Source organism: Cryptomeria japonica, chromosome 3 (genome assembly GCF_030272615.1).
Source record: "Cryptomeria japonica chromosome 3, Sugi_1.0, whole genome shotgun sequence".
In the NCBI taxonomy this organism is placed as follows: domain Eukaryota; kingdom Viridiplantae; phylum Streptophyta; class Pinopsida; order Cupressales; family Cupressaceae; genus Cryptomeria; species Cryptomeria japonica.
Genome location: NC_081407.1, coordinates 905,107,611 through 905,132,983, shown reverse-complemented (window position 1 = coordinate 905,132,983; position 25,373 = coordinate 905,107,611). Strand labels below are relative to the sequence as shown.

Genomic DNA, 25,373 nt, shown 5'->3' with positions numbered 1-25,373 from the left:
AATTGTAACAAGGTCCAACAAACTCCATCAATTTAGCAACTTTGTTGTAACAGACCTTTATGCTATCCATGGAAAATAGGCCCAAACCATGTAATGACGAAGGTGCTATGTGATATATCCTCTCATTAACACAAAAATCAGTGTTTATTGGAGGAAGTTCCTTGGGTACACATTGTTTCAGTAGATGTTTGTACCTCAAGGGCACCTTAATGGCGCCTTTGGTCTCATCATCATAAGAACATGACCCCCCTTGAGAAAGAAAAAATTCCATGCGTTTATTGAATTTTCTTCTAATCTTTTGACCTCTAGCCGATCTCCCTATTTGAGATCTACTACATGTCTCACTTTCCTCTTCTATTCCTGCATTTCCCTCACTCGAGGAAGACACATCTGACAAATACCTATTTGTTGATACCTGTGCACCATCAAATGAGAGAGTTAGTTGGTAATGAGAGAGATATTTTGCAAATGAGGGTAATATTGATGAAGAAGTTGGCCATAAAGTTGATGTTGAGATTAAAATTTGAGTAAGTCCAACTGGGGCCTCAAGTGTTGATAACTGTATTAGATTTGCTGCTAATGTTGAGGTTTGAAAAACTGAGGAAGTTTGTTTTTCTTGTAAATTTTTCAAAATATATTATTTCTATAAGGTGTATTGACTTATACCTGTTGATCCATGAGACTGTACAGGATCCTCGTCAAAGGGGTTAAGGTTCCTGCACCAACAATTGAGCATCATAAGCATTACATTTGTAATTTGATAAACAATAAATATTGCAGTATCATAAGCATCATAAGAATCACATATGTATCATCATATATGTAATTGAGTATCATAAGAATCACATATGTATCATCATAAACATGTAATCCATCACATACGTATCATAAATCACCATCCATCACATAGCTAATAAGTAGTCCACATTCCATAAAGAAACACAAAGTTCAAAAAATGTCACATGTATCATCATAAGCATGTAATCCATCACATATGTATTTTAAATCACCATCTATCACATAGCTAGAGGTGCATCATGAATTAATTAAGTAATGGCATTAGAATTCAAAACATATGAATTATTTATGCAACCATATAAGTCAAATCAATTTCTATCAAGATATCAATATTAAATAGATAATATAATAATCTCATCTCATACATTTCATTCATGTCATTGATCTTCTTCTTCATCCAACTCATCATCATCATCATCATCATCATCATCATCATCATCATCATCATCATCATCATCATCATCATCATCATCATAATCATCATCATCATCATCCTCGTCATCGTCATCGTTGTCGTCATCGTCGTCATTGTGTTCGTCATCATCATCGTCATCACCATCATCGTCACCATCAACATCACCGTCATCGTCACCATCACCATCACCATCACCATCATCATCAGCAATAGCAACATCATCATCATCAGCTTCTTCTTCGTGTACATTTCCTTCAGGAACATCATCGACTAATTGTCGATCGTGATAATCATCTATATCATCTTCTACTTCTTTGGTATCTTCTTCTTCCATCACATTATACATTATCGGCCTTCCTCTTGGATCATGTCTAACAATAAATGACCAACCCGGTTTATGTGGAACCTCCGAGTAAAATACCTGCTCAAATTGACTTGGAAGAACATAGGGCTCATCCCCAACTCGTTCAAACAACCTTGTATTAACCATTGTAAATCCATTATCATGTTTGATAATAGTTCTATCAGGATCATTTTTATTCAGTCGTAGCCTATACCATTTGACGACAAATAAAACTAATTTGAAGGAATTAAAGTCACACTCAAGTATATCATCCAAAATGCCATAGTATCGATTTTGAGACTCTTGAGGATGTATGTCGTTTCTAGATGAAATATTGGTCACCTCAAAGACTGCAGTTATCCCAGAATCACAAGTTTTCTTCGTGTCATCCAACTGTTTGATGTGAAATTTATGACCATTGCAGCACATAGCCTTGTGGTGTTTGACCTGCAATATGTCTAACATATTAAAATTATTGCATCATGAGTTGATAAACATACAGGTGATTAATAAAATTATATGTACCTGTTGATCTCTTAAACCATATGCTAAATCAATTTCCCTTTGTGTAACATTGGAATCTCCATTACGATGAGCTTCTTTAACTAATGAAGCGACACCATCCCATGTTAATGTGCGACTAGAATGTTGACATTGTTCAATCCACACTGTCATCCAATCAAGATTGTTTGCAATATACAAATGTAGTGCATCCCACTCCTGACCAACTGTACAAATAATTAAGAGACCGCTTACAACTGATTTATTTAGAAGATGAAGAATTAATTTACTACAATAACATCTTATAATTACCTCTCACTTTCTTCAATCTACCTTTCCCCATCAAGTGCTCCCCTTTGAATTTATTAATGGGATTGGGATTCCAAATGCGATCTACGTGGATTTTTGCTGCAAACTTAGGAAGATATTTAGTAATGTACACCATAGTTTGGTATTCCATATATCCCTCCACCATAGAACCCTCAGGATGTGCTCTTTGTCGAACCAAAGCCTTCAAAAATTTCAAGTGCCTCTCAACCATCCACATTGACCTAGTGTGTACAGGTCCACACAATTTGATCTCCTCAACTTGGTGTATGAGGTAGTGTTCTTGTGCATTGAAAAAAGTTGAAGGTAGACACTTTTGCATTTCACACATTAGATGAGGGATTTTTCTCTTCCAATATTTTATATCTTCCTTGTGGATTTCTTTAGATGACAACCACCTAAAAGAGATTGAAGACACAAAAATATATAAACGAGACTTTACAAAATAATATACAATATATTGCATAACAAGTAAAACAAATGGAAAATATAATATCTATACAACAAATTTAACAAACATCACTACTTACCTCATGTATTTTCCAAGATCATATATGACTTGCTTGATATTATTGTCGAAGTGGTCTGGGAGAGATAGAGGTAGAACGTACTGCAACAATTATAAAATGATCTTTTCATTGTTTTCTGACATAATACAATGAAAAGTACATGTGCAATATACAAATATATATTAAATACACAAGAACACGAATTACCTTAATGAAGGTATGCCAATCATGCATTTTCATCCCTGGCCCAAATTCACTCTTCTTTGATATGAGATTGTTTATGTTCACAGCAAATCCTGTGGGAAATCGAATTTTTCGTATGACTTCTTTTATAGAATTTCTTTGCCGCTCCGTTAATAACCAAGGAAGAGCACTTATATTAATCTGATCTCCATTGCTATTTGATTGAATGACATTTTTCATTGCATGATTGGATTCCACAATGTCACTACAAATTTTGACAATTTTTTCTTTGTCATGCCTTCCATCCAATATTTTCCATAATGTCTCTGTTATATTCTTTCCAATATGCATTGTATCAAACAAATGCACAATTTGTAGCTGCTCGTAGTAAGGCAACCTATTAAATTGTCTGGGATAAATTTTTAGTCCCTTTGGAAGGTGGTCATCCATGCCTTGATGAACTTCAGTATCATCAATTACATCATCAGTAAATAAAACACGATAGAAAAATTCAAATTCCAAACATAAACCATTAGATGGAATGACATTACCTTGACGATTAATTCTATTATATTCCAACTTCCATAAGTGAGGAGTCATTCTTTGTGGCTTTGATGTAGTCTCTTCTTTCCCATTGAAAAGATGTTTTTCAGTATCCCGGCACTTATGATTTTTGTGAAGGAAGTGCCTATACTCATCAAACACCTGCTTTCCTAAACTTTTTGAATGACGGGATTTCATCTTTGGACCACAAACTGGACATGCAAATTTTCCCTTTGTTCGAAGACCTACAAGATAATGTATAATTCTATTAAATTTGTTAATTTTTATAATTATAATTATCATGTGCAACTTGAGCACTATAAGGTACCACAAAAATGTGTTAGCCCTGGGGCATCATGTATTGTCCATTAAAAGCATTGCATGGAATTGAAATTGTCTTTGTCCTATTGGTCTAGAGATGTTGTACATGGTCACACCATTCCATAACTCCAGCAACTCCTCGATAAGAGGCTCAATATATACATTCATATCTTTAACTTGGTACTTGCCTAATGGAATGAACAAAAACATTACATAATTATTATGACCATTTTACTGCAATATTTATAATTAAATGTAGATGACTATTAAATGATAAAATACCTAGAACAATCATTGCCAACATTATGTGCTCCCTCTTTATTGACATCCATGGAGGAATATTATTGTTGATAACAAAAATAGGCCACACCAACTAAACAGATCTCAACTCTCCAAATGGATTGACACAGTCCACTGCCAATGAAAGCCTGAGATTACGAGGTTCTTCTTTAAAGTGTGGCCACTTTTCCTCTATGTCCATAAATGCTAAACAATCCGCAAGCATTCAAATAATGTCATCTTGACTTCTATTGCGTGCATGGTAATCCATAAATTGTGCCAAGCTAGTGTACCTGAATAATTGTTGCATACGTGGAATAATGGGAATATAACGAAGAACCTTGCGAGGCACCTTTTTTGTTATTTGACCTGTTTGATATCTACTGATATGACATTCAGGGCATTTTGTTCCAAATTCATGTTGTTTATGATATATAATATGATCATTGGGACAAGCATCTATTGTTTGATACTCCATTCCAATATCTTTCATAATGGCAGATAATTCTTGGTATGAGCGAGGTAGAATATTTGATGGTGGTAAGAAAAAATCACCTATCAATCTACAACAAAAAAAAAAGTTTGAGGTGTTAATATAAAGAATATTAATGGTACATGACTCACCATTTATTAACTGTAATGACATGTATGACACACCTTAACATACGTGAGATTGTTATGTTGGATAAACCATTCATAACCTTCAAGTTCACCAACAACAATACAACAAAGAGAAGAGTTGTTTGGGAGCCTTTGTAAAGGGGCTTATATGCCTTCTCAAGAAGAGGTAAATCATGAACATCAAGGTCATCCTGATCATCATGATCAGCTGTGCCAGTACTAAATGTGTCATGGATCAATGTATTTGTACCATCATCTTCAATTGAGTTTTCTGGTGCATGATCGTCATCTTCCATGGGATCATTATCTTCAGCTTCGATATTCACACCTCCATGTTCCTCCACTTTGAAAACCATATTCTTCGGGTTGTGTTGGTCCATATCATGTGCCTTGGGGTGCTCAACCTATATAAAAATGATCAACATAAATAAACCATGATCATGATCTCATTATCAAGTGATTTCTTATGTATATAAATTGTTAAAATGATATAATGAACAACTTACCAATGGATGATAATCATGTCCCCCTTCGATGTGACCATGCTGCCTACAATGTTTCTTAGCTGTTTTGATTAGAAGTCTTCTAGTCTTTAAGCCCTTACAAATTTTGTAGGGACAATAAAATTTCCCATCACCTTTTCTTTTCAAGTTAGACCATAATCTAGCAATTGTCTCCTTATTTTGTTCTTCGCTGATATTATCTGACATGGTCTTTCTTCACAGGCAAAAAAACCAGGCTATGGAAACTTCAGTGCAAAAGCTTCACAAAAATTGCAAATTGAACCAAAACCATTTAACTCTTCTTTTTCATCTTAAAACATTGAACTTAATAGAGAATGTATTTAATGTAGCTGATTGTGTGAATTTCTGAGCATTGTGTTTGCAAATTCTTACTAAAAGTTTGCCTATTGCAGACTTTCTGAGAGACATTTTTGAGTATTCTAAGCCTTGGTTCTTGTATTTTCACTGGTGATAAGTTGGAAACTTTATGGCAGACTTGTAGCTAATCGATCTAATTTTGACAAGTTATACACCAAGCAAATAGGCATCTAGAACTAGCATTGTTTGCAGGTCACCCCTACCCTATGCCATGGGTATATGACTACCCAGAACTCCAGTTTAAGCATCAATCTTGGAAATGATCAGTATATGACTACCCAAAACTCTAGTTTAAGCATTAAGTTACATCATTATTGACCTTACTTTAGGATGCTATGTATGAGATTGGAACCTTTTGTAAGGTGTGATCAATGTGCTATCATAAATGCAAAGCCAAAACCATTTTGATGAGATCATGATCCCACTAATACTATTTTGCCTTGTTAATTTTGCACCCACAAAAATGATAGAACCAGATATAATATGCCATCAATGCCCATATACCGACAATGCTCAAGATGAGCCACTTAGAGGTAGAGTTTAACCACTTTCCATATAGGTAGATTATCTCTAACCTCATTTTCCCTATAGGTAACTGATTAGGTTCATTTTAGAGTCTTATTTCCAAATATGTACCTCTATGTTAGCTTTTTTCTTTATTATTTGCCTGTTTATGCTTAATCTTGTCAATTTTGCATAATTTTACTTAGTTCTTGCATCTTCAATGAAATTATATCTAATCATATCCAATCACATCAAAATGGAACAATTAATCATATTGCTGGTCTCTCCTAGAGGAATTAAATTGAACCAAATTGACTATTCCCCAATAAAATATTTTGAAATGGTGAATGTAGTTTGTAGTTTACTTTCCTAGACTAGGACCCCATTTCGTGAAAATTTCACTATGAAAGCATAAATATTTTTTCTTGAAGAGAACATCTTACAGATTATGCTTCAATGTATAACACATTTTCATAATCAATCATTCGACTTCACATGGATAAAAGAATTCACATATTCTAAATCATGATATGATGATGTGAACAACTCATATGCAACTATATGGCATGCAAAGCATTTATTTTAACATACACTTATTCATCCACATTGCAGGGATAACAATACAAGGCTCACATATTGGTCTAAGAGGACGCCATGGTCTCACAAAGTAACCAAGAACCATATGAAATGATGGTCTTGAATCCACACACAACTAGGGAGGATCCATACGATTATGTATGACTTCCCCCTTGTTCGTTTAATGGGATTAGCCTCCAAGACATAGCCGTCAATAATCACTAAGAATGTACAAGTGGATCGTACCTACCCATACAACAAACACTTACCCCTATCCTCAAAATTTCCCAATGTTTGATTCCTTATATACACTCATCCAAGGTTATCTACATAGATCTTGGTGAGGAATCACATCACAACAAAGAAGGCAACATTTAAAAATAGCAAGAGTTTCACTAAACTACCAAAGATCATAAATATTGAAAGAAAGAAAAAATAGTACCAATAATAAGTCAAATACATGTGTTCAATTCCAATAGCAAATCAAACATAGCCACAATAATTACACAATAGAGAAAACTCACAATAGTGATTAAACTAATTCAAACAAGATAAAATAAAATTGTTGGCCCATGCAACAAAGATGAGAGATCATCAATAACTGAAGGAAACTTCACAATCCTTAAAAGTGCACATTACATAACTATACGACTAGAAATTGTGGCTAAATAGAGTGAAGATTCATCATGACTCCAATAATAGTCCCTCATGTGTGCATTTGTGGCATGAACACAAAAACTCCCACATGGCATGGCCATGTACCTAATGGAGAAGACATGCCTAGGCTACATGCCCAAAAAACATGACTATAATAATAGTCCCTCATGCATGCATTTGTGGCCTGCACACTACAAATCCTAATATATCATGGCAATACACCTCATATAGAAGACACACCTAGGGCCACATTGCACATAGCAACGTGCCTCACAAAGAAGACATGCATAGGGCACATGCCACATAGCAATGTGTCTTATGGAAAAATGTGCATGCATGTCACACACCAAAGCTATATGTAAACATCATGAGGCACATTCATATGTTATCAAACACAACCTATTGTATCTAACATGAGTTCCTCTCTACATGTGTGCAAATCTCCCAACACTAATCGCCACTAAGAAGGAATAATATAAAATGCATCTTCAAATATTTGTGTGTGTGTGTGTGTGGAATTGTGTCTTTGAATCCAAATCGCTACCATCAACAACATGTAACCATCACCTACACTATATCAAAACATAAGTATGGTGTGACATCATATCTATTTGCATAATGTCAAAACACATGCAAACATGAAAATCATCATAGCATGACAAAAATTAATCTCCACATGTTGGGACAAAGATATAAATAAGATAATAGGGTAAGAGGAAACCCGTACCAAGAACCACATACCAACTATCGACAATGCCATCAAGATAAATGTAGGATAGGATACCACTATGAGCCATCCAATGGTCCATTCTATGAGGAGAACTAGGGGATACTGTCTTTGAAAGGTGTGGTCAATAGAGATAATCCCTACTAATGCCACAATATGTCACCATAGCTTCTTGAGTTTTCCACTCTTCTACTTAACACCACATTTATTGAGTTCCTCAACAACGAGGTTGGTTCTCAATAGGATGCACAAACATGTAAACACACAAGCATGGTTTCATCATACTTGTACAACAATACAAATTCATTTTTCTAGTTAATTACTTAGTGTAAAAATAAATCCATTACATAACATAGGGCAATAATCACCATAAGTTTTCAAATAAACTGCCCAAACATCAATTGGAGTTACCCTTTCTAAGGTACAAACATAATTTATTTATAACTTCAAAATTAAAATAATCACAATACATCAAAATAAGTTCAATAGTGCATGGAAATAGACAACGTGATCCATAATTAAACCCATAAATTACCCTAATTGGATATGTTAATAAAATGGTGTCTCAAATAATAGAGATTATGTTGGACCTATAATAGAGATCTGGACTTTGTTTCATCATACTTGTATCCAAATACACCATCCATAGATAGGTACTCAAAACCACAATCTCATGGGTACCCTTTTAGCTGAGTTTACCCTATATTTAGGTGAATCTACCCTTGTATCATTCCTTGATCTAGTATGTCATTCCACCAATCAATAATTTTTCCATATTCCTGGGAGAATACATTATTCCTTAGGTGAATATGCCATATCCTTAAATGAATCCTCCTTTTCATCATCCTAAGTCCTCTTTTTGTTAAGTCTTATCCCTTCATCTTTAGGAAAATCCACCTATCCTTATGTGAATCTACTTTCTCTTAGGTGAATCTATTTCACATAAATCATTTATCTTATCCATCTTTCTTATGCAAATGGTGAATTTTTCCTATCCTTAGATTACTGCACTCCCATTTAGGTGAATCTATCTAGTTCTAGTCTCCTTCCATTATTTTGTCCAAATTTGTATCTTCTAGTTTACATGAATCTACTTGTTCTTAGGAAAATCAACCCTATCATTCTAAGGAAAATTCACCTTGTCATCATCCTTAATCATCTACCTTTCAAGTGTATAGTCCATCCATCCTTGGGAGAATCTAACATATTATTGAGTTCAAATCCTCATGAAATACAATCATGTTTATCTCAATGATGGCTCCAAGTGCATCTACTTATTGCTTGATCTTCATGGTGATGGGATTCACTTTCATGAATATGATAGGGTGTTCAACAGAATAGCATGTGGTGGGGGATGACATAGATGGGATCCTACCTCAGATTTCAAAGGATGGGCTTCCCGCAAGATCTTCCATGTTGGAGATAATCTCTGTAATATTGCCCTTCCCTTGTTATAAATTTGTTCAGAAATTTTAGTAAGCCCTTTGATTAGGGTTTATAGGTTATATATGTATGGATGCTATTGGTTCTTTCATATCTATTTAAATCCCATCTGTAGATATTAGATTGGATCTTTCACCATTCCCTACACCATGGTGAGTGCCTGCTTTTAGATCTTGTCAATCTCTTTTGAGTAGCTCTTTTAATCGACTTATGGCCGTCAAAATTGGGTTTGTGGAGAACTTAAAGAATAGATCTTTCTTCTAATGAAAATTTTAGGTTAGATAAAGTTTGGCCTTTGTTCCTAGAAAAATGATGGCAAACAACTACATTTTGACATTTGATAGGGTTTGCTTATGCTTCCTATCAACAAAGTGTATTGGAGCTGAAGAGCCGAGAAGAGTTTGAGAATTGTGATGTGAGCAATCCAATCAAGCTATATGATGGAGGGCTTGATGCAGTCCCACTCATTGAAATGGGTGACATATATTTTACCAGTGGAAATGCAGAAGACTGTCAACGTGGAATGAAAGTGCACATTAATGTTTTATTTGATGGACTTGACAATGGCCAATTTGACAATTTCGATGTAGTTTTAGATGGGCTTGACAATGTGGCCAAAGATTTGGGTTTAGATTTATTATTAGATGGAATGGAGCATTATATTGCTACTTCTACTGGTGATGATTCGATGGAGGAGGGGGCAATAAAGGAGGTAATTGCTGAAGGGCCCACATCATCATGAAGGCAATTATCTGATTGCCCTCCATCAATTCTCATAAACCTCACACTCTCCATTTGTGGCACTGTTATCACCATGCTTATCTATGCCATGCTTTAGCTTATCAACTCTTTGTTTGATTAAGAACATATATATATATATATATATATATATATATATATATATATATATATATATATATATATATATATATATATATATATATATATATATATATATATATATATATATATATATATATATATGTATCTTGTACAACATTTGCCAGCATCCTCCCTGCGTGTGCCAAAATAGGAGCTTTGGAACAAGGTATGGACATACATCAAAGCATAATTGAAGGGGGTTTTTTGTTAGAAATTAGTTGCAAATGCTCCAATAACAAAAATCGCAAAATGGGGTAGCATACACACGACATGTGAACTGCATGACGAAATACCTCAAAGAGATGTCATTTCATGGAATTTTAAGATCGCAGGATATGCACAAAATGGATTAATTCCCCCAAAAAAACCAGTTGCCCTTGATTGCGAAAAAAAATTAGTTGCCCTTCATTGAAAAACAAAGAGTTCCTTTGATTGCAAAAAGAACCTTAGCTTGCTTGTGCAGAGATCGCTCCGGTGGGGGGGGGGCAGGGAGGCAAGACGGTCGCTGCTTGCTTTGGCCGGTTTGCTTTCAAAATGAAAATGCGTTGTGTTTTTTTTTTAAAATAAAATGCCCGAGGTCGTCGGAATTCTGACGAACACGGACATTTTAAAAAAAAAAAATCAAATTTTCACACAATGCTCCTTGTCCATGGGAAACCTCCGTCGGAAATTGACCCCAAATGTATTAGTGTTATCAGTCAGTCCAAATATGTCAAAGAGGTGTTGAAGACCTTTGGTATGGAAGACAACAAACTAGTTGGTACACCAATGGTGACTGGTCGTAAATTATCCAAAGAGGATGACTCAGGGTTGGTAAGTGAGAAGGAATACTGATCAATGATTGGTAAATTGCACTATGTAGTACATAGCAGATCGAACATTGCACTTGTAGTGGGCATTGCTACATGGTTTAAGAAAAGCCCAAGAGAATCCCACTTGGTAGTAGTCAAGTGGATTCTGAGATATCTAAATGAAACTATTGACTATGGATTATGGTATCCATACAGTAATGATTTCAACTTGAAAGTGTTTACAGATGCTGACTGGGCTGGTAATATGGACAATTGGAAGAGCACAACCGATGGTGCATTCTTTCTTGGTGGAAGACTAGTCTCATGGATGAGTAAGAAACAAAGTTGTATCTCTCAGACTATAGCAGAAGCGGAGTATGTTGCAGCATTTATGAACTGCACCCAAACAATTTGGATGAAGCATGTATTAAATGGCTTCAAAGTTCCTGTATCTGAATCGGTAAGTATATTTTGTGACAACACAAGTGCGATTAACATGTCCAAGAATCTAGTTTTACATTCTAGAACCAAGCACTTTGAGCTTAAGTATCATTTCTTAAGGGAAAAGGTTCAGAACAAAGAAGTTGTACTGGAACATGTTTCCAGTAAGGAGCAGTTAGCAGACATATTCACCAAGCCTCTACCGAAGGCTACCTTTACCTATTTCAGAGGTAAATTAGGGGTGCTGCCCCTTCAAGAGGTGAACTAAAGGTGTGTACTCCACATCAGTCAGGACTTACATTGATATATTTTTCTCAGGATTGGTGTGTTGAAGGATGCTACTCCTTAGGGGGAGCAACATAGTAGAACATAGATGTTTATGCCTTCACTTTGGCATTGTTGTAAAAGGGGGAGAAGATGTGAAGTGGAGAAGATCTCTGTAGTATTGGGGGAGAAGATGTGATGCTCAAAGATATCTCTGTATATTGCCATCAATGCCAAAGGGGGAGATTGTTGGCATATGTGCATAGTATGTTGACATGATGATATTGTATGTTGTCATTGATGTCAATATGATGAAGAGTGAACTGGTATATTGAAGTAAGCACTTGCAAGAGAACCAGTATATGTGAAAAAGTGAAGCAGTATGGCTATCCAAGTGAACCGGTATGTTGAAATGTGAACCAGTATATGTGAAAAAGTGAAGCAATATGTTTGTCCAAGTGAAACGATATGTTGGAATGTGAATCGGTATATGGAATGTTTTGTATCAAGGTTTCATATGGTATGACTACCTGTTGGTAGTCTTAGCTTCAGGGTTTCTGGTTGAAGTGTTCTATGCCTATGTGATTCAACTGATGACATCGAGTGATGAGTTAGCATTGTAATGAAGAACAGATTGTGTTGCCACATTAGCCTTGTGCGCGTGAAGGATCTTGCATGAAGGAGATTGATCCTATCTACCTTGGGAATGTGCGAAGTCTCTATAAACGGTGGAGAACACGTGATGGGTTATCAGCCTCCAAGAAGTGGTGAAGAACAAATGATGGAGAACATCTTGAGATCTGTTCAAGACTATTGTAATCAATGCAATATGATCAACGGTTAGGACTGAACCGACTGAATTTCTTAACCTAAATGTTTGGGGTTTAGGGTTTATGCTACTGACCTATCTGTTTCCTATAAGGTCGATGTTGTTTTTCATGTTGAGTTTGTTGGCAAATGTTGTGTGTGTATCTAAGTGCAAAGATACGTGATTCTTGCCAAACCAGGTAAGAGAATTGATACCTGCAGAGTGTGTGTGCAGAAGGAAGGAACTAAAGCGGATCTACATTGGCATTGAGTGCTATTACTAGATCATGGTAATACCTGTTGATCTCTAACCACTTCAACAGTTGGAAAATCCCTTAACAGGGTAGCTTTAACCAGCTTGCTGTAAATCCTTTAACAGGGTGACTCAAAACTATTGAGTTCATAAAATCCTCTAACAAGGTAACCTCTAACAGGGTTTAACCCTTAACCGGGTATTCTAGCCATCCCTTAACAGGGTGATCCCTAGTAGGATTGGTTCTTAACAGAACCTATTGTAACAGTCTTTAACCAGACTAGGCTCCTAACATAGTGGACTTCTAAAGAGTTCAAGAACAGCTTGTGGGTATTCATCCCCATCGTGGTTTTTCCTAGTTGGGTTTCCATGTGAAAAATATATGTGTTATGTGTGATGCTTTTCATGTGATGCTTTGTTATTCTCTGTTAAGCGGTAAAGCATGTTGAACAAGTAAGTCTTTACATTTCTGTTGTAGTATTACTAGTGTATGCATATGGGTGAAGTGGACATAAGATGTTAGATTGTGTGGAAAGCTGAGTTACCGGTTTATGTCTCGCACTGTGCTTAACCGGTAGTAATTTGGTTTAGACCGGTGTTATTGCTTGCCAGTCAAAGTGTAGGGTTCTCGGTCAAACCGGTTCAAGGAAAAGTATTTTTATCAGTACTGATTCACCCCCCCCCTCTCAGTACCGGTTTGGTACTAACTATTTATCATTGATTTATCAATGAATATGTATATATGTATGTATGTATGTAAACATCTATATGTATATATATACATCTATATATATACATACATATATGTGTGTATGTATACACACACATATTCAAGAAAAAATATATGAGAAACCTATTTTCAAGTAAGGCACACATCATCTACCACTTCTATAAAATACTAACTTTTGAGCACTTATAAAACTCCTATATTTACTCAAATGATCAAATAGTAATTTAGAATTCAATCTTCACGCACCAATAATTTAAACCTATAGTGCTAATTAATAGCTATCTTAAGACTCAATTTTAATACATGAATATAATTTTCTCAATCAAGTCCAATAAAAGAAGAGAAATGGTGTTTGTCAATGGATAGGGAGATAGATGCAATGGAAAGAAGTAGAACATGTGAGCAAACTAAATTACCTATGGGTGAATAAGTGATTGGAGTTAAGTGGATTGTGGGGAATAATTTTAAAGAAAGAATGGAAAATAAAAAAAGTAAGTATAATAATAGAATAATACAAATAAAAATCTAGAAGAGATTGTAATGAGACATGCACTCTCATACCAAGAATTAAAACTATGAAGGTAGTCTTACTGATAGAATCTCAACACAAGTGAAAGGTGTACCAACTAAATATAAAATTTACCTTTATAAATGATGTGATGAAGGAACATATTTATGTTGAACAATCCCTTTCCTAAGAAAAAATTAAACTATATAGATTTAAGAAAGCACTTTATGACTAAAATAAGCACCTCCAACATAGTTTAAAAAAGAACTCATATTTGCTGACAAATGGATTCAATAAAAGTAGTTGTGTATCCACACCCTATATAAAGGCAATGCATGGTGAGATTTTAATTATTATCTTGTACATATATGATTTAATTTTTATAATAAATAAAAACTTTCTCATTGTCAAGTTTAATGAAGCCATGAAAATGGAGCTTAAAATGATAGATTGTGGTCTACTAAAATATTTATTTGATATTAAGGTAAAATAAACAGATATCGAATGTTTATTTCTCAAATAAAGTGTATTACAATTTTTTTAGAAAAGGTTTAAAGTGTTGAATGACAAGCCTACATCAACACAAATAGTCATAGATTTAAAATTAAATAACAAATATTTCATGAGGGTAAATAATATATTAAAAAAAAATTCATTTTTTTTTAAAATAACAAATATAAATTTCGTGAATATTTCTACATTTCATTATTTTACATCATTTTAAGATTTACAATAAAAATGTTGTTTTTATGTGATCGAAGTTGAAACATTCTGGTTGTGTTGACCATTTCCTTACAATAAAAATACCACTTTTATTATAGTTATTGAAAATAAAGATTGAGTCATTTTTAATCTTCTTATCATATGGATTAATTCATTAACTTTCTAAACTTTTCAAATTTACACTAGAATCTTTTTAATCTACTTTTTTAGGATTGTTATTTTTGTTATGGAAGAAGTTAATTAATTAGAGATTAACTTGAATTGGGTCATATCTTTAAAGAAAGCTAAATTTGAAAGTATATTGAAATGAACATGATCTCTTGCTTAACAATCTTCTTTATGTTTATATGTTTCAAATTTTAATCTGGTGTCAATATAACAAATTCTTACCCATTTTTTTTTCTTTCAAATATATATACTATTATATTATAAATTATAACATAGATATTTAGTTAAGAAGAAATTGTCAACATGTTGACTATTCAATTTGATGATTTGTAATTCACATTCTAATATTACTTTCATCTACCCTACCTTCTCTATATACTTATCTATGTCTTTCTTTTTATCTTTATCTCTCCTTTTATTTCTTCCTTTCAATCTATCTATCCCTTTATCTCTATTTTTCTATTTTTATCTCTCCCTCTACCTCCACCCATTTCTCTATCTATTTATCTCCATCTCTACTTCTACAAACCACTTCTACTAACCATTGCATCTCTCTTTTAAAAAGAAATGCTACAAAGTGCTGACAAATTGTCAACATGCCGACTATTCAATAGTCACGATTTTTGGTGAATCCTTTGTGATGCGGCACTACTTTCCAACTAAAACGACAATAAAACTAGAAAACAGAGTTTAACGAGGAAAAGTGAAAGGCGTTCACACAAATTTGAGGGCTACTCTAAAATTGATGAATATTTGTGTCGATCTTTAAAGCTGTCCAAAATGGACCGGGGATTTACAGGTTATAACATAGTCGGCTGTCGATATCATAGATATAATTAACTATGTTTCTGTTTCAAGAGCGGACAATGGAAAAGGCAAAAATGTCATTAGCGAAGTGGAAATATACAAAATTATTAACGCCTGTCGATGTAACACATGAAATATAGTTCTCTTGCAAATATATATAAGATAGTGAGTGAGTGGTCATCATATAACAAGGACTAGGGGTTTCGAGAATGGAGAAGAGAATGGGGGGATTGAAATGGGTGTTGTTGGTATGCTGTGTAATGATGATGACAATGTGTACAAGTGCGAGTGAAAGGCGGGGAAGAATGACGGTGAACAGCTTCGAGAAAGGAGGAGATGGAGGCGGACCTTCCGCTTGTGATGGGCACTTCCATTCCAACAAAGAGCACTGGGTGGCTCTTCCTCCTCCCACCTTTCATCACAACTTCAACTGTTTTCGCAAAGTGAAAATCAGTGCGCAAGGGAAGTCTACGGTGGCCACCGTCATCGATGAATGCGCGAAGCCGTGTAAGGATGACATCGTGGACGCCTCTGAAAGTGTTTGGAAAGCCCTGGGCGTGCACCCCGGCAGTAATGACTTCGGCCTCATGCCCATCACCTGGCATTTCATCTCCTAGTTATCATCCTCATCTTCATCCTCAGGCATAATAATAAGCTCAATCCACTTTATCACCTATTCTGCTTTGTCTTAGCTCTCTTTTCTTTTTCTTGCACACGCTTCACGCCGTGGATTACATCTCTTGTTCTCTGCTTTTAGGTTTTTGTTTGTGTTCAAAGGTGCATACCTTTATTGCTCATTCGATCTAGTGCACTTAGTGACAATAGATTCCTTATCAATTGGTATAATCATCGTGGCATTAAAAATATTTTCTAAGATAGGTGGTTAATTGTCTTCAACCAACCTCTTCAAAATAATTGTGAAGTTGAGGATATCAAAATGAATGGAAGAACATGTTAGATATTTATCTTGGAAGGATCTTAGCAATTGTGAAAGAAAAATAAGACGGTACAATCATATATTGTGGTAATGCATCATTAATAATCTTCATAAGGAATTTAATTTTTCATGGATGAAGTAAGTCATATTGAGATCGACTATTATTTCATATAAGAGCTTATAGAATATTGAGAATTCAAAGTTCAGTTTTGTAGATCTAAGAAACAACTCATAAATAGTTTCACCTAAGATAATTTTAAATTTCTAAGAAGTATTCTGAGTATCATGAATATAAAGACAACAACTTTAAGCCTTTGTAGTCATCTTCATATGCAGTTAGTTTCAAAGATCTTTACATTATAAAGAATAGTCAATTTTAGAAAGCTTTGAAAGTTAGCTCTAGATACAGTTCCCTAATATGGAAACTAGATAGATTTGACTAACTTGGATACCTAGACTAAGTATCTGATGTTGATATTGAGTTGATAATGTGAAACTTGTGATCACTAGTTTGATACTCCTCTAATCTATTGGAAGAAATCTGTCTGAGATAATTGAAAGTGAAAGTCCTCCTAAATGGGTACTTGAATTAGTTGAGGAATTTTTGAAAACTTGCTCGGATAAGGCTCTATCACAAATGCGCTATAGAATTGATCAAATGTGCTAAGAGATTCAATGTATGCACCATATATGCACCTCTGTTTTGTTCATATGCCCTACATGATATGTTGTGTGCGCCTCAGGGTTGATTAAATACACTATAGGATGAATCAGATGTGCCTGAGACATGCTCAAATGTGCCACAAGAATAAGCATATGCACTATTTTGTGGATTTCCTAAATGTGACTAGTTGAAAACTGATTATGATATTTGATATATCTTGCAAGATGTTTTAAGAACTTTGACAAAATACACAACAAACAAGTGTGAAGACAATGGTCATTTTGCTCCTAAATCTAAACATTGAGTGTATGTTCTGTTGAGGATGTGTTCAAATCCCCAATGTTTTCATTGGTTTGGATACAAATAAGACATATCAAGTAGACTCTTTATTCAAGGGTCATTGATAATATCGTAACCCACACTCGATACTCCTTCAGCTCAAACAACCGTGCCACCCCCTAAAGGGTGCCCGTTTTTTTGCCTTTGTCCAAAAATTAACCCAAAGAGGATTGCTCCTCAATTGAGTAGTTCTCTTGGGAGATGTATGGTGAGTAATCTTAGGGGTGGATTCTTCCCCACCCTTACACTATGATATTGCCAATGTATGGCAACTGACTCGGCTCAAAGTTTCTACTTCTATAGTTTGTAATAAAGGTTCTATTTGGCGCGCAGGGATAACTTTAAGAAACCACCCCCTGAGCAACTGTGTAAAATCCTGGCGAATCAGACATTATTTTCGGGGGGAAATTTTCATATTGATGGAGAATTTTTTTTTTCAAAAATAGAGAAAAAAATTATTTTGTATTGGCAATTTTTTTCTAGGGTATGAAAATTCCATAATTTTTTGGCAAATAATTTTTGTTAAAAGGAACAAATATTTAATTGTATGGGCGAAAAATTTTACTTTGAAGGAAAAATTATTTAAATGTATTGGCGATTTTTATCCACCACTTGAAAATTAATTTATTTGTTTTGGTGAATATTTTGTTATTTATGGAAAAATATATAATTTATTGGTGATTTTATGAATTCATTGCCATTAATAGACAAGGCACATCACATCACATAAGTACATCACATTGAATCTGGACTCTGCACGATGTATCAATAAGCATGGCCTCTTTGACACGTGAAGGGTGACACATACCTAAAATCCATCAATGATTTTAAACCATTTGATGATCGTAGATCAATGACTGAAGTTTTATTTCAATTGGATTTTCTGAAGAGAACATAGCTCACCAGAAAGTGCCCAGAATGGAATTAGATTCAATAGACACGTATCAAATGTCATGAATCACGATTGATAATTCCGGTCATTTAATTTATATCTATTCACTAAGTACAATCCACTCTGTCCCCATGACTTCCAATGTGGTACTGGTTTGTAACTGATTCCAATTTCGCACACTAGTGCATTTATGGGAAAGATTTGCAGAGATACGAAAGATTTTAAAAAAATTAAGGCAATTAATATGGTTAGAGAAGTAATTATTACAATCAAGAGTTTCAACTATTTATATATGATCTTTGCTTCTTTCATCTTCAATTAGCCTTTTCCATTTGGTAGATAAATCATCGAAGCTCACAGTATTTAAATTCTTCCTCTTGTTTAGGTTTATAGGCTCAGGTAGTTTAATTTGTTAATCTAATTTATCAAGATGGACACTCCCATTCGCTTGAGAAGCATTTATACAAAGGATCAGAGGGCCTTTCTAGGCTCTGTTAGAGACCCAACCCTCCAATCAGTCTACAAGGAGGTTGGGTCATTCACCAATGAGGTTGTGTGGATGGTGTTGGGCAGAGAGTTTCTACGAAACAAAAATAGACATCATGTTAACACGGACATTACATCCCGGTTCTTGGCGGCTCTTCTGGACATTAGAGGAGACAAGGTGGATATGCTGATGCTGTTGAGGAAGGTTTTTAAGAAAGACTTCCTTGGAGATGACATTACTGTTGTTGTCCTTGCAGAAGTAGGGGTGGGGGTCCCTTGGGCGAGTGAATTATCCAAGCTTCTCCTCCTTGACCAAACAGTGCTAGTGGCCAGGCAACTATTTCTCATGAACCAGAATGCAGAGCACTTGATGCATCACAGGAAATGGGTGTGGATTGGTAGGGACTTCCTCCGGAAATGGTTGCTCCTGGATGACTTTCCAAACTACATGTGGCTTGAAGAATTCTCTCAGCTTATGCTATGTGAAGATTTCTACATGGAAGGAGGGCCAAATTCTTAGGGCAAAGTTGTAAACCATCCACTACCTGTGTGCTAGCCCCAACCCCCTACTAGTTTTTTTTTGCCTATGTCCTCGAAACCTCACAGGCTCAATGGCTCACTCATTTTGGCTTTTAAGTTTTTGAGGGACTCAAGTCTCAAACGTAAAAATTGTAAAGTTCCATAGCATAAATATTAATGATAATTTTTCAAATTCCAGTTTGTTTCAATTTGCCTCTTGGAGTCTTATGGATATAAAAAATGCCTTCTATAATTCTATTTCCTTTTTATTAATGAAAGTTTTTCAAATCCTTTTTGTCTATGAGCTACGTTATTTTAATATTTTGTTAAACAATGGAAATAAATTTAATACTGTAATCTTTTTTATGTAATGCTTCTTCCTCTATATTTAATATACAAAAAAAAAATTTTAGTTCATTCCATTAATTATTTGTACATTGATTATGGTTGATTATAATTTAATAAATATATATAAAAAAGAAGTTTATCTCGCGAAAAACAAGTGAATTAAAACTAAAAGTCCAACTTACTTGTTGAAGTTTTGAACTAGTGCATCTGTGGGTTGGTACTGGGTACATGCTATGATTTATAGTTAAGATTTTGTCATAATGAATAAATTTGAGACATTTATGAAGGGTAGATGGGATCACTTTCATGGAATAGAATCAAGGGAAAGGATGTCCCAACTTCACACAAAATTGATCTGAAGTAGGATTTAGGAATGATAGCAAAAATGACATCTAAGCACTTAGTACCAACCTTAACGGAAAGAGTAATAGAACCTATAGTAGGACAAAAGATCTTAACCACTAAATCAAATTTATCATATCAATATGTTACTTCATGCAATTGTAAAGTATAAAGATATTCTTAACTTATTACATTCACCATACATGTTGGATCAATCATCAATAAGAACCCCTCGTGAGAGTATGTCTTTGATCTTTGTAGGTGATATATAGACTTATAGTGGGCCATTAGGTGTTTCAAATTTCAATAGTCTCACTAGGATCAAAGGTACTGCATATTGCATAGGTCCTTAGGAGGTGCAGGTTTATCAATAAGATTCACCACATTATTATCACTAAAATTATATTAAATTAAAATTTATATTAAACTAAATTTATGTTGAACTTTTATATATATATTTTTAATCTTTATTTATTTATTAAACTAAATTAAATTAAAATTTATATTACACTAAATTTATGTTGAACTTTTATATATATTTTAAAACTATTTTTAAAAATTATATATCGTAAACATATTTTTAAAGAATTTTGTTAAACTTTAAATTAATATTTTAGATTTAATATTGAATGTTTTCTTTTAGATCAAAGTTGCATGGACATGGATATGGATACAAATACGGTATTGGATACAGATACAACCATTTTTCAGACCCCCAATATGGATACATGTGGATACGACATTCATAAAAAACACATACACATATATTTAACAAAATTTTGTAAGTTATTAGAGGAGATTTTTATTATTTCAAAAACAATATAGCCACGTGATTGCTACATAAACAATTATAAGTTGATGTAAAAAAATTACAATATGCAAAAATAGTAGAGTTGCATTGGAAGATAACCCAAACAAATGGGTTGCTAAAATAGAAAAACATTTCATTTGTCTTTCATATTTGGCATAAATGTAAAAAATTTACAATATGCAAAAATAGTAAAGTTGCATTGGAAGATAACCCAAACAAATGGGTTGCTAAAATAGAAAAAACATTTCATTTGTCTTTCATATTTGGCATAAGTTTTGTTTTATCAATTTTTTTTATTTTTTAAATTACATGAATGAAATTTTTTAAAATTAAATTTAAGAAGATTTATGTCAAATTTTGAAAAGGTCGAATCACATAGTATTCGACATGGTTGGAAATCAAGGTTTCCCGGTTCTATCTGATACGTATACGGGGATACGCGTGCACAAGGAGGGACACGAGTTTCTAGCTACTCTGTTGCGGATAGATGCTTATACTAATTAGTGTGTGATCGTTATTGTTAGATTATTCATTCGAAATGAAGAGTAGCGCTTTGTTGATTTGGTGAATGAATTCATTTGTATGTGATACTTCATTGTGGTCATTGCTCTTCACTATTCAAAATAATAATTTAATAGATAATTAAATTTCTCTATGTGCTATGCATGGGAGAAGCCTTGTATTGTATGTATTTGCTTTTCTGTTCAGAGGATATTGTTCTTGATTTTTGGGTACTTTCGCTTTCATTACCAATATAAAGTACACTTCAAAATTGAAGCTTACTAAATATTTAGAGCAATATTGGGACAGAAAAGCCAATTTGTGAAGTGACTTAGGCAACACATTGATCACTTAAGATTGATGTAGTCATCCAAAGACTCATTTTAATGCCCTTGACCTGAAAATATTTTGTATTGTTTTATATTCATTTGCAACACTTGTGGGATACTTTGTTCTAGTTAAATTTCAGCTTCTCATAAAATTTAGGGTTTGAAAATTTAATTTCATTAGTCCTTTATATTTTGTCAGTTCTAATGGATTTGAATTGCTACTTCAGTGTACCGCCTTGGAGGTGAAGGTTATAGAAGGATTGGGAACTACAATTGATGTTATATTGATAAATGGTGTGCTTCATGAAGGCGATCAGATTGTGGTCTGTGGAATGCAGGTGAGAAAGTCTAGTAAATACTTGCCATGTTAAGAGTAGGAGTTAGCATAAGAATTTGTTGTTTGAGTGGTTATCTGACCTTTGTTATAAATGCATTATTATTAGGGTCCCATTGTAACAACTATTCGTGCTTTATTGACTCCACATCCAATGAAGGAGCTTCGAGTGAAGGTAAGTGACAAACTATTGCATTTCATATTAAAAGGTGTTTAAGGATGAAGTTATTTCTATGGAGTGATTTAAATATTTCTTATGAGATGTCCATTGTGGTAACCTATATAGTTGTATGTCTTCTTGGAAGCTTTATTATGGTGCCATATTATTTAATATATCCTGTGGCATTGAAGAGTCTGAAAAGTTTTTTATAATAAAAGAGAATGGGAGGTGTATGCGAGAAAAGTGGTCCAATAAAACTAAATATGTGAAAAATACGAGAAATACCAATCCACACACACACACAGGACTTCTTGATGCAAGCTATGGAGTAACTAGGTGTTACTCAGCTTCCCAAGGAGGGTCCCATGGTTCTCTATCTCACAATGTCCCTCAAACCAACATTTTTGCTCTCAGATCACTGAGCAAAATGGTTTAGGGATGGCAAATATGAGAACGAGAGATGCTTTTGATTGATTTTAGTATGAAATAGATATGAAGCTATGTATGATGCTTAAAAATGCAATAAACTAAATGATAAGATGACAAGATTAGTATGAATACTATCCTAACATGATATATTTAATCTATGATCGAGCTAAATGATAAAGAAGGTAATCTAAACATGCATATTTGATCTAAAAGAGGCTAAATGAAGAGCATAAAGATGAAAAGCTTGAAAGTATTTGAGCATAAGTATAATGCTTCAAATTTGAAAGAGGATTGTTAAGAATGGAGGAATGAGAGCTCTATTTATAGCACAAACAGGGCAATGGATGGTCAGGATTGAAAGGTTTAATCAAGGGCCAAGTTTGAAAGTTGGGGATCCATGTGCACAATTTGTACCAATGAAATGGTGACAAGTGTCAACATAGGGTTGGGTTGAAAGAAGAGGTTGGAGGCATTAAAGGCCTGAGAAGACCTCATGGTTATCTAAAGGCTAAGGGTCAAGTCTAAGTTAGGATTACCCACTGGATTAGGAGTTAATCCAAGGATAAACCTTTGTGCAAATGATTAAGAGATAATCATGGTCAAAGCATTAATGCCCTGATGAGACCCTTGGGTTGGGTAGAGGTTGAGTCAAAACAAATGTTTTAACCATGTGGGAGGGTTTGAAATAACCATTAATGGTTATTGGAGACTTTGGGGATTAAGTGGTTGAAGGTTGGAAGCCTTCAATGGTTTTCAAAGACTTTAAGGGTTTTGGTCGTTGAAGGTTGAAAACCTTCAATGGTTATCCAAGACTTTGGGGCATTTGAGAAGTGACCTCCCTTTGCTTAGGGATGTGACAAAGTTTAGAGGGGGTTTAGGTTAATTAGAATTGGTTAGAATATTCTAGAAGGGGTTAGGAAGGGGTTTGGGATTTTGCAAGTGGATGAGGGGATAATAGGATTTAATTTAATTCATTCGATTTGGTTGTAATTAAATAAATTTGATTTATTCAATTTAGGATAACTATTTAATTAAATTTGAATTTAATTAAAAGTGGCTAGGGGATTTTAATTGAATAGAATGATTTATTCATTAAATGGCATAGTGAATTTTATTTAAATAAATTGAATAATTTACTTAATAAAATAGAAGAATGTGGATAATTTAATTAAATTGGATTTAATTAAATAGGGAAATGAACATAAAATATTCATTTAGGAATGTGGTCATTTTTATACGTCTACATTTTGCCCCTCTTTGAAGTGACGTGTGTGCACATGTTATTTCAAAGAAAATGATGTGTGATCAAATGCAATTTTTTGTTGTGTCACTCTTTTGATTTGCCAGTCGTGTCTCAGTTTTGATGTGATGCCCCAAATTGATATTTGATGTGATGCCCCCTCGGGAGATGAATCAATATTTATTTATTTTTTTGTTGGAAAATTTTGGATTTAAATTGATGAAGTTCGTATGATGTGTAGGATTTCGTGCGTGTAGAAAGTGTGTAAATTGATTCATCTCCCGATAAATTACAAATGTTTTGGAATAGGGGAGACCGCGACCATATTACAGGTCCAGTTAGCTAACCCTAATTTGATTTTCCTCCTATAAAAGGGGAAAAGGGCTTGATTTAAACTCATTTGTGCTTTGTTGACTTTGAAGAAAAGAGAATTTGCTCTGGAGAGAAAATGCCTATTCCCTATCACAGACACCGTTTTGAGCGTGTTCGGAGGTACCGAAGACCAGTAGCACGTGGACCACCAGTAAGTCAACCCTTTTGACCCCTTTTTGATTTTTGATTTTGTCATTTTTAGCTATGTTTTGAATTTTAAAGTTTGGACAAATCGTTTTAGCGCATCTAAGGTCTAATGTAGCGCATACGAAGTATACAGTAGCGCGTAGAAGTCAATTTAGGGGTTGCATCCGAAATCATTTTGATAGCGCATAGGCCACTTATGTTAGCGCGTATACGTAGAATAGCGTAGGTATTGCGTCTAGTAGCGCGTAGGAGGAACAGGGTAGCGCGTAAGACTAACCTAGTGCATAGGAGTCGCAGAAGTTCGCATGAAGCAGGGGATTTAGCGCGTAGGTATAACCTAGCGCATAGGGCTGAAAGGGTAGCGCTTAGGAAGATTAGATTAGCGCGTAGGACTGACCTAGCACATAGGATGAAAAGGGGAGCACTTGGGGAGGGTAGATTAGCGCGTAGACATAGTCTAGCACATAGGTGAGATTGGGTAGCGCAATGGAAGAAAACATTAGCACGTAGACAGAGTCTAG

The 25,373-nt window shown here is 34.5% G+C and overlaps 1 protein-coding gene across 1 annotated transcript in view; it reads left to right on the top strand.

Annotated features, from left to right (window-relative positions):
* Nucleotides 1–10,100: 10,100 nt before the first annotated feature.
* Nucleotides 10,101–25,373, top strand: part of LOC131066390 (eukaryotic translation initiation factor 5B-like) — a 34,348-nt gene continuing 19,075 nt past the window's right edge. Inside the window, exons 1-3 of the mRNA XM_059217808.1 lie at nucleotides 10,101–10,340; nucleotides 22,398–22,508; nucleotides 22,614–22,679. Of these exons, the coding sequence (XP_059073791.1) occupies nucleotides 10,101–10,340; nucleotides 22,398–22,508; nucleotides 22,614–22,679 (417 nt within the window). The remainder of the gene's footprint in view (nucleotides 10,341–22,397; nucleotides 22,509–22,613; nucleotides 22,680–25,373) is intronic.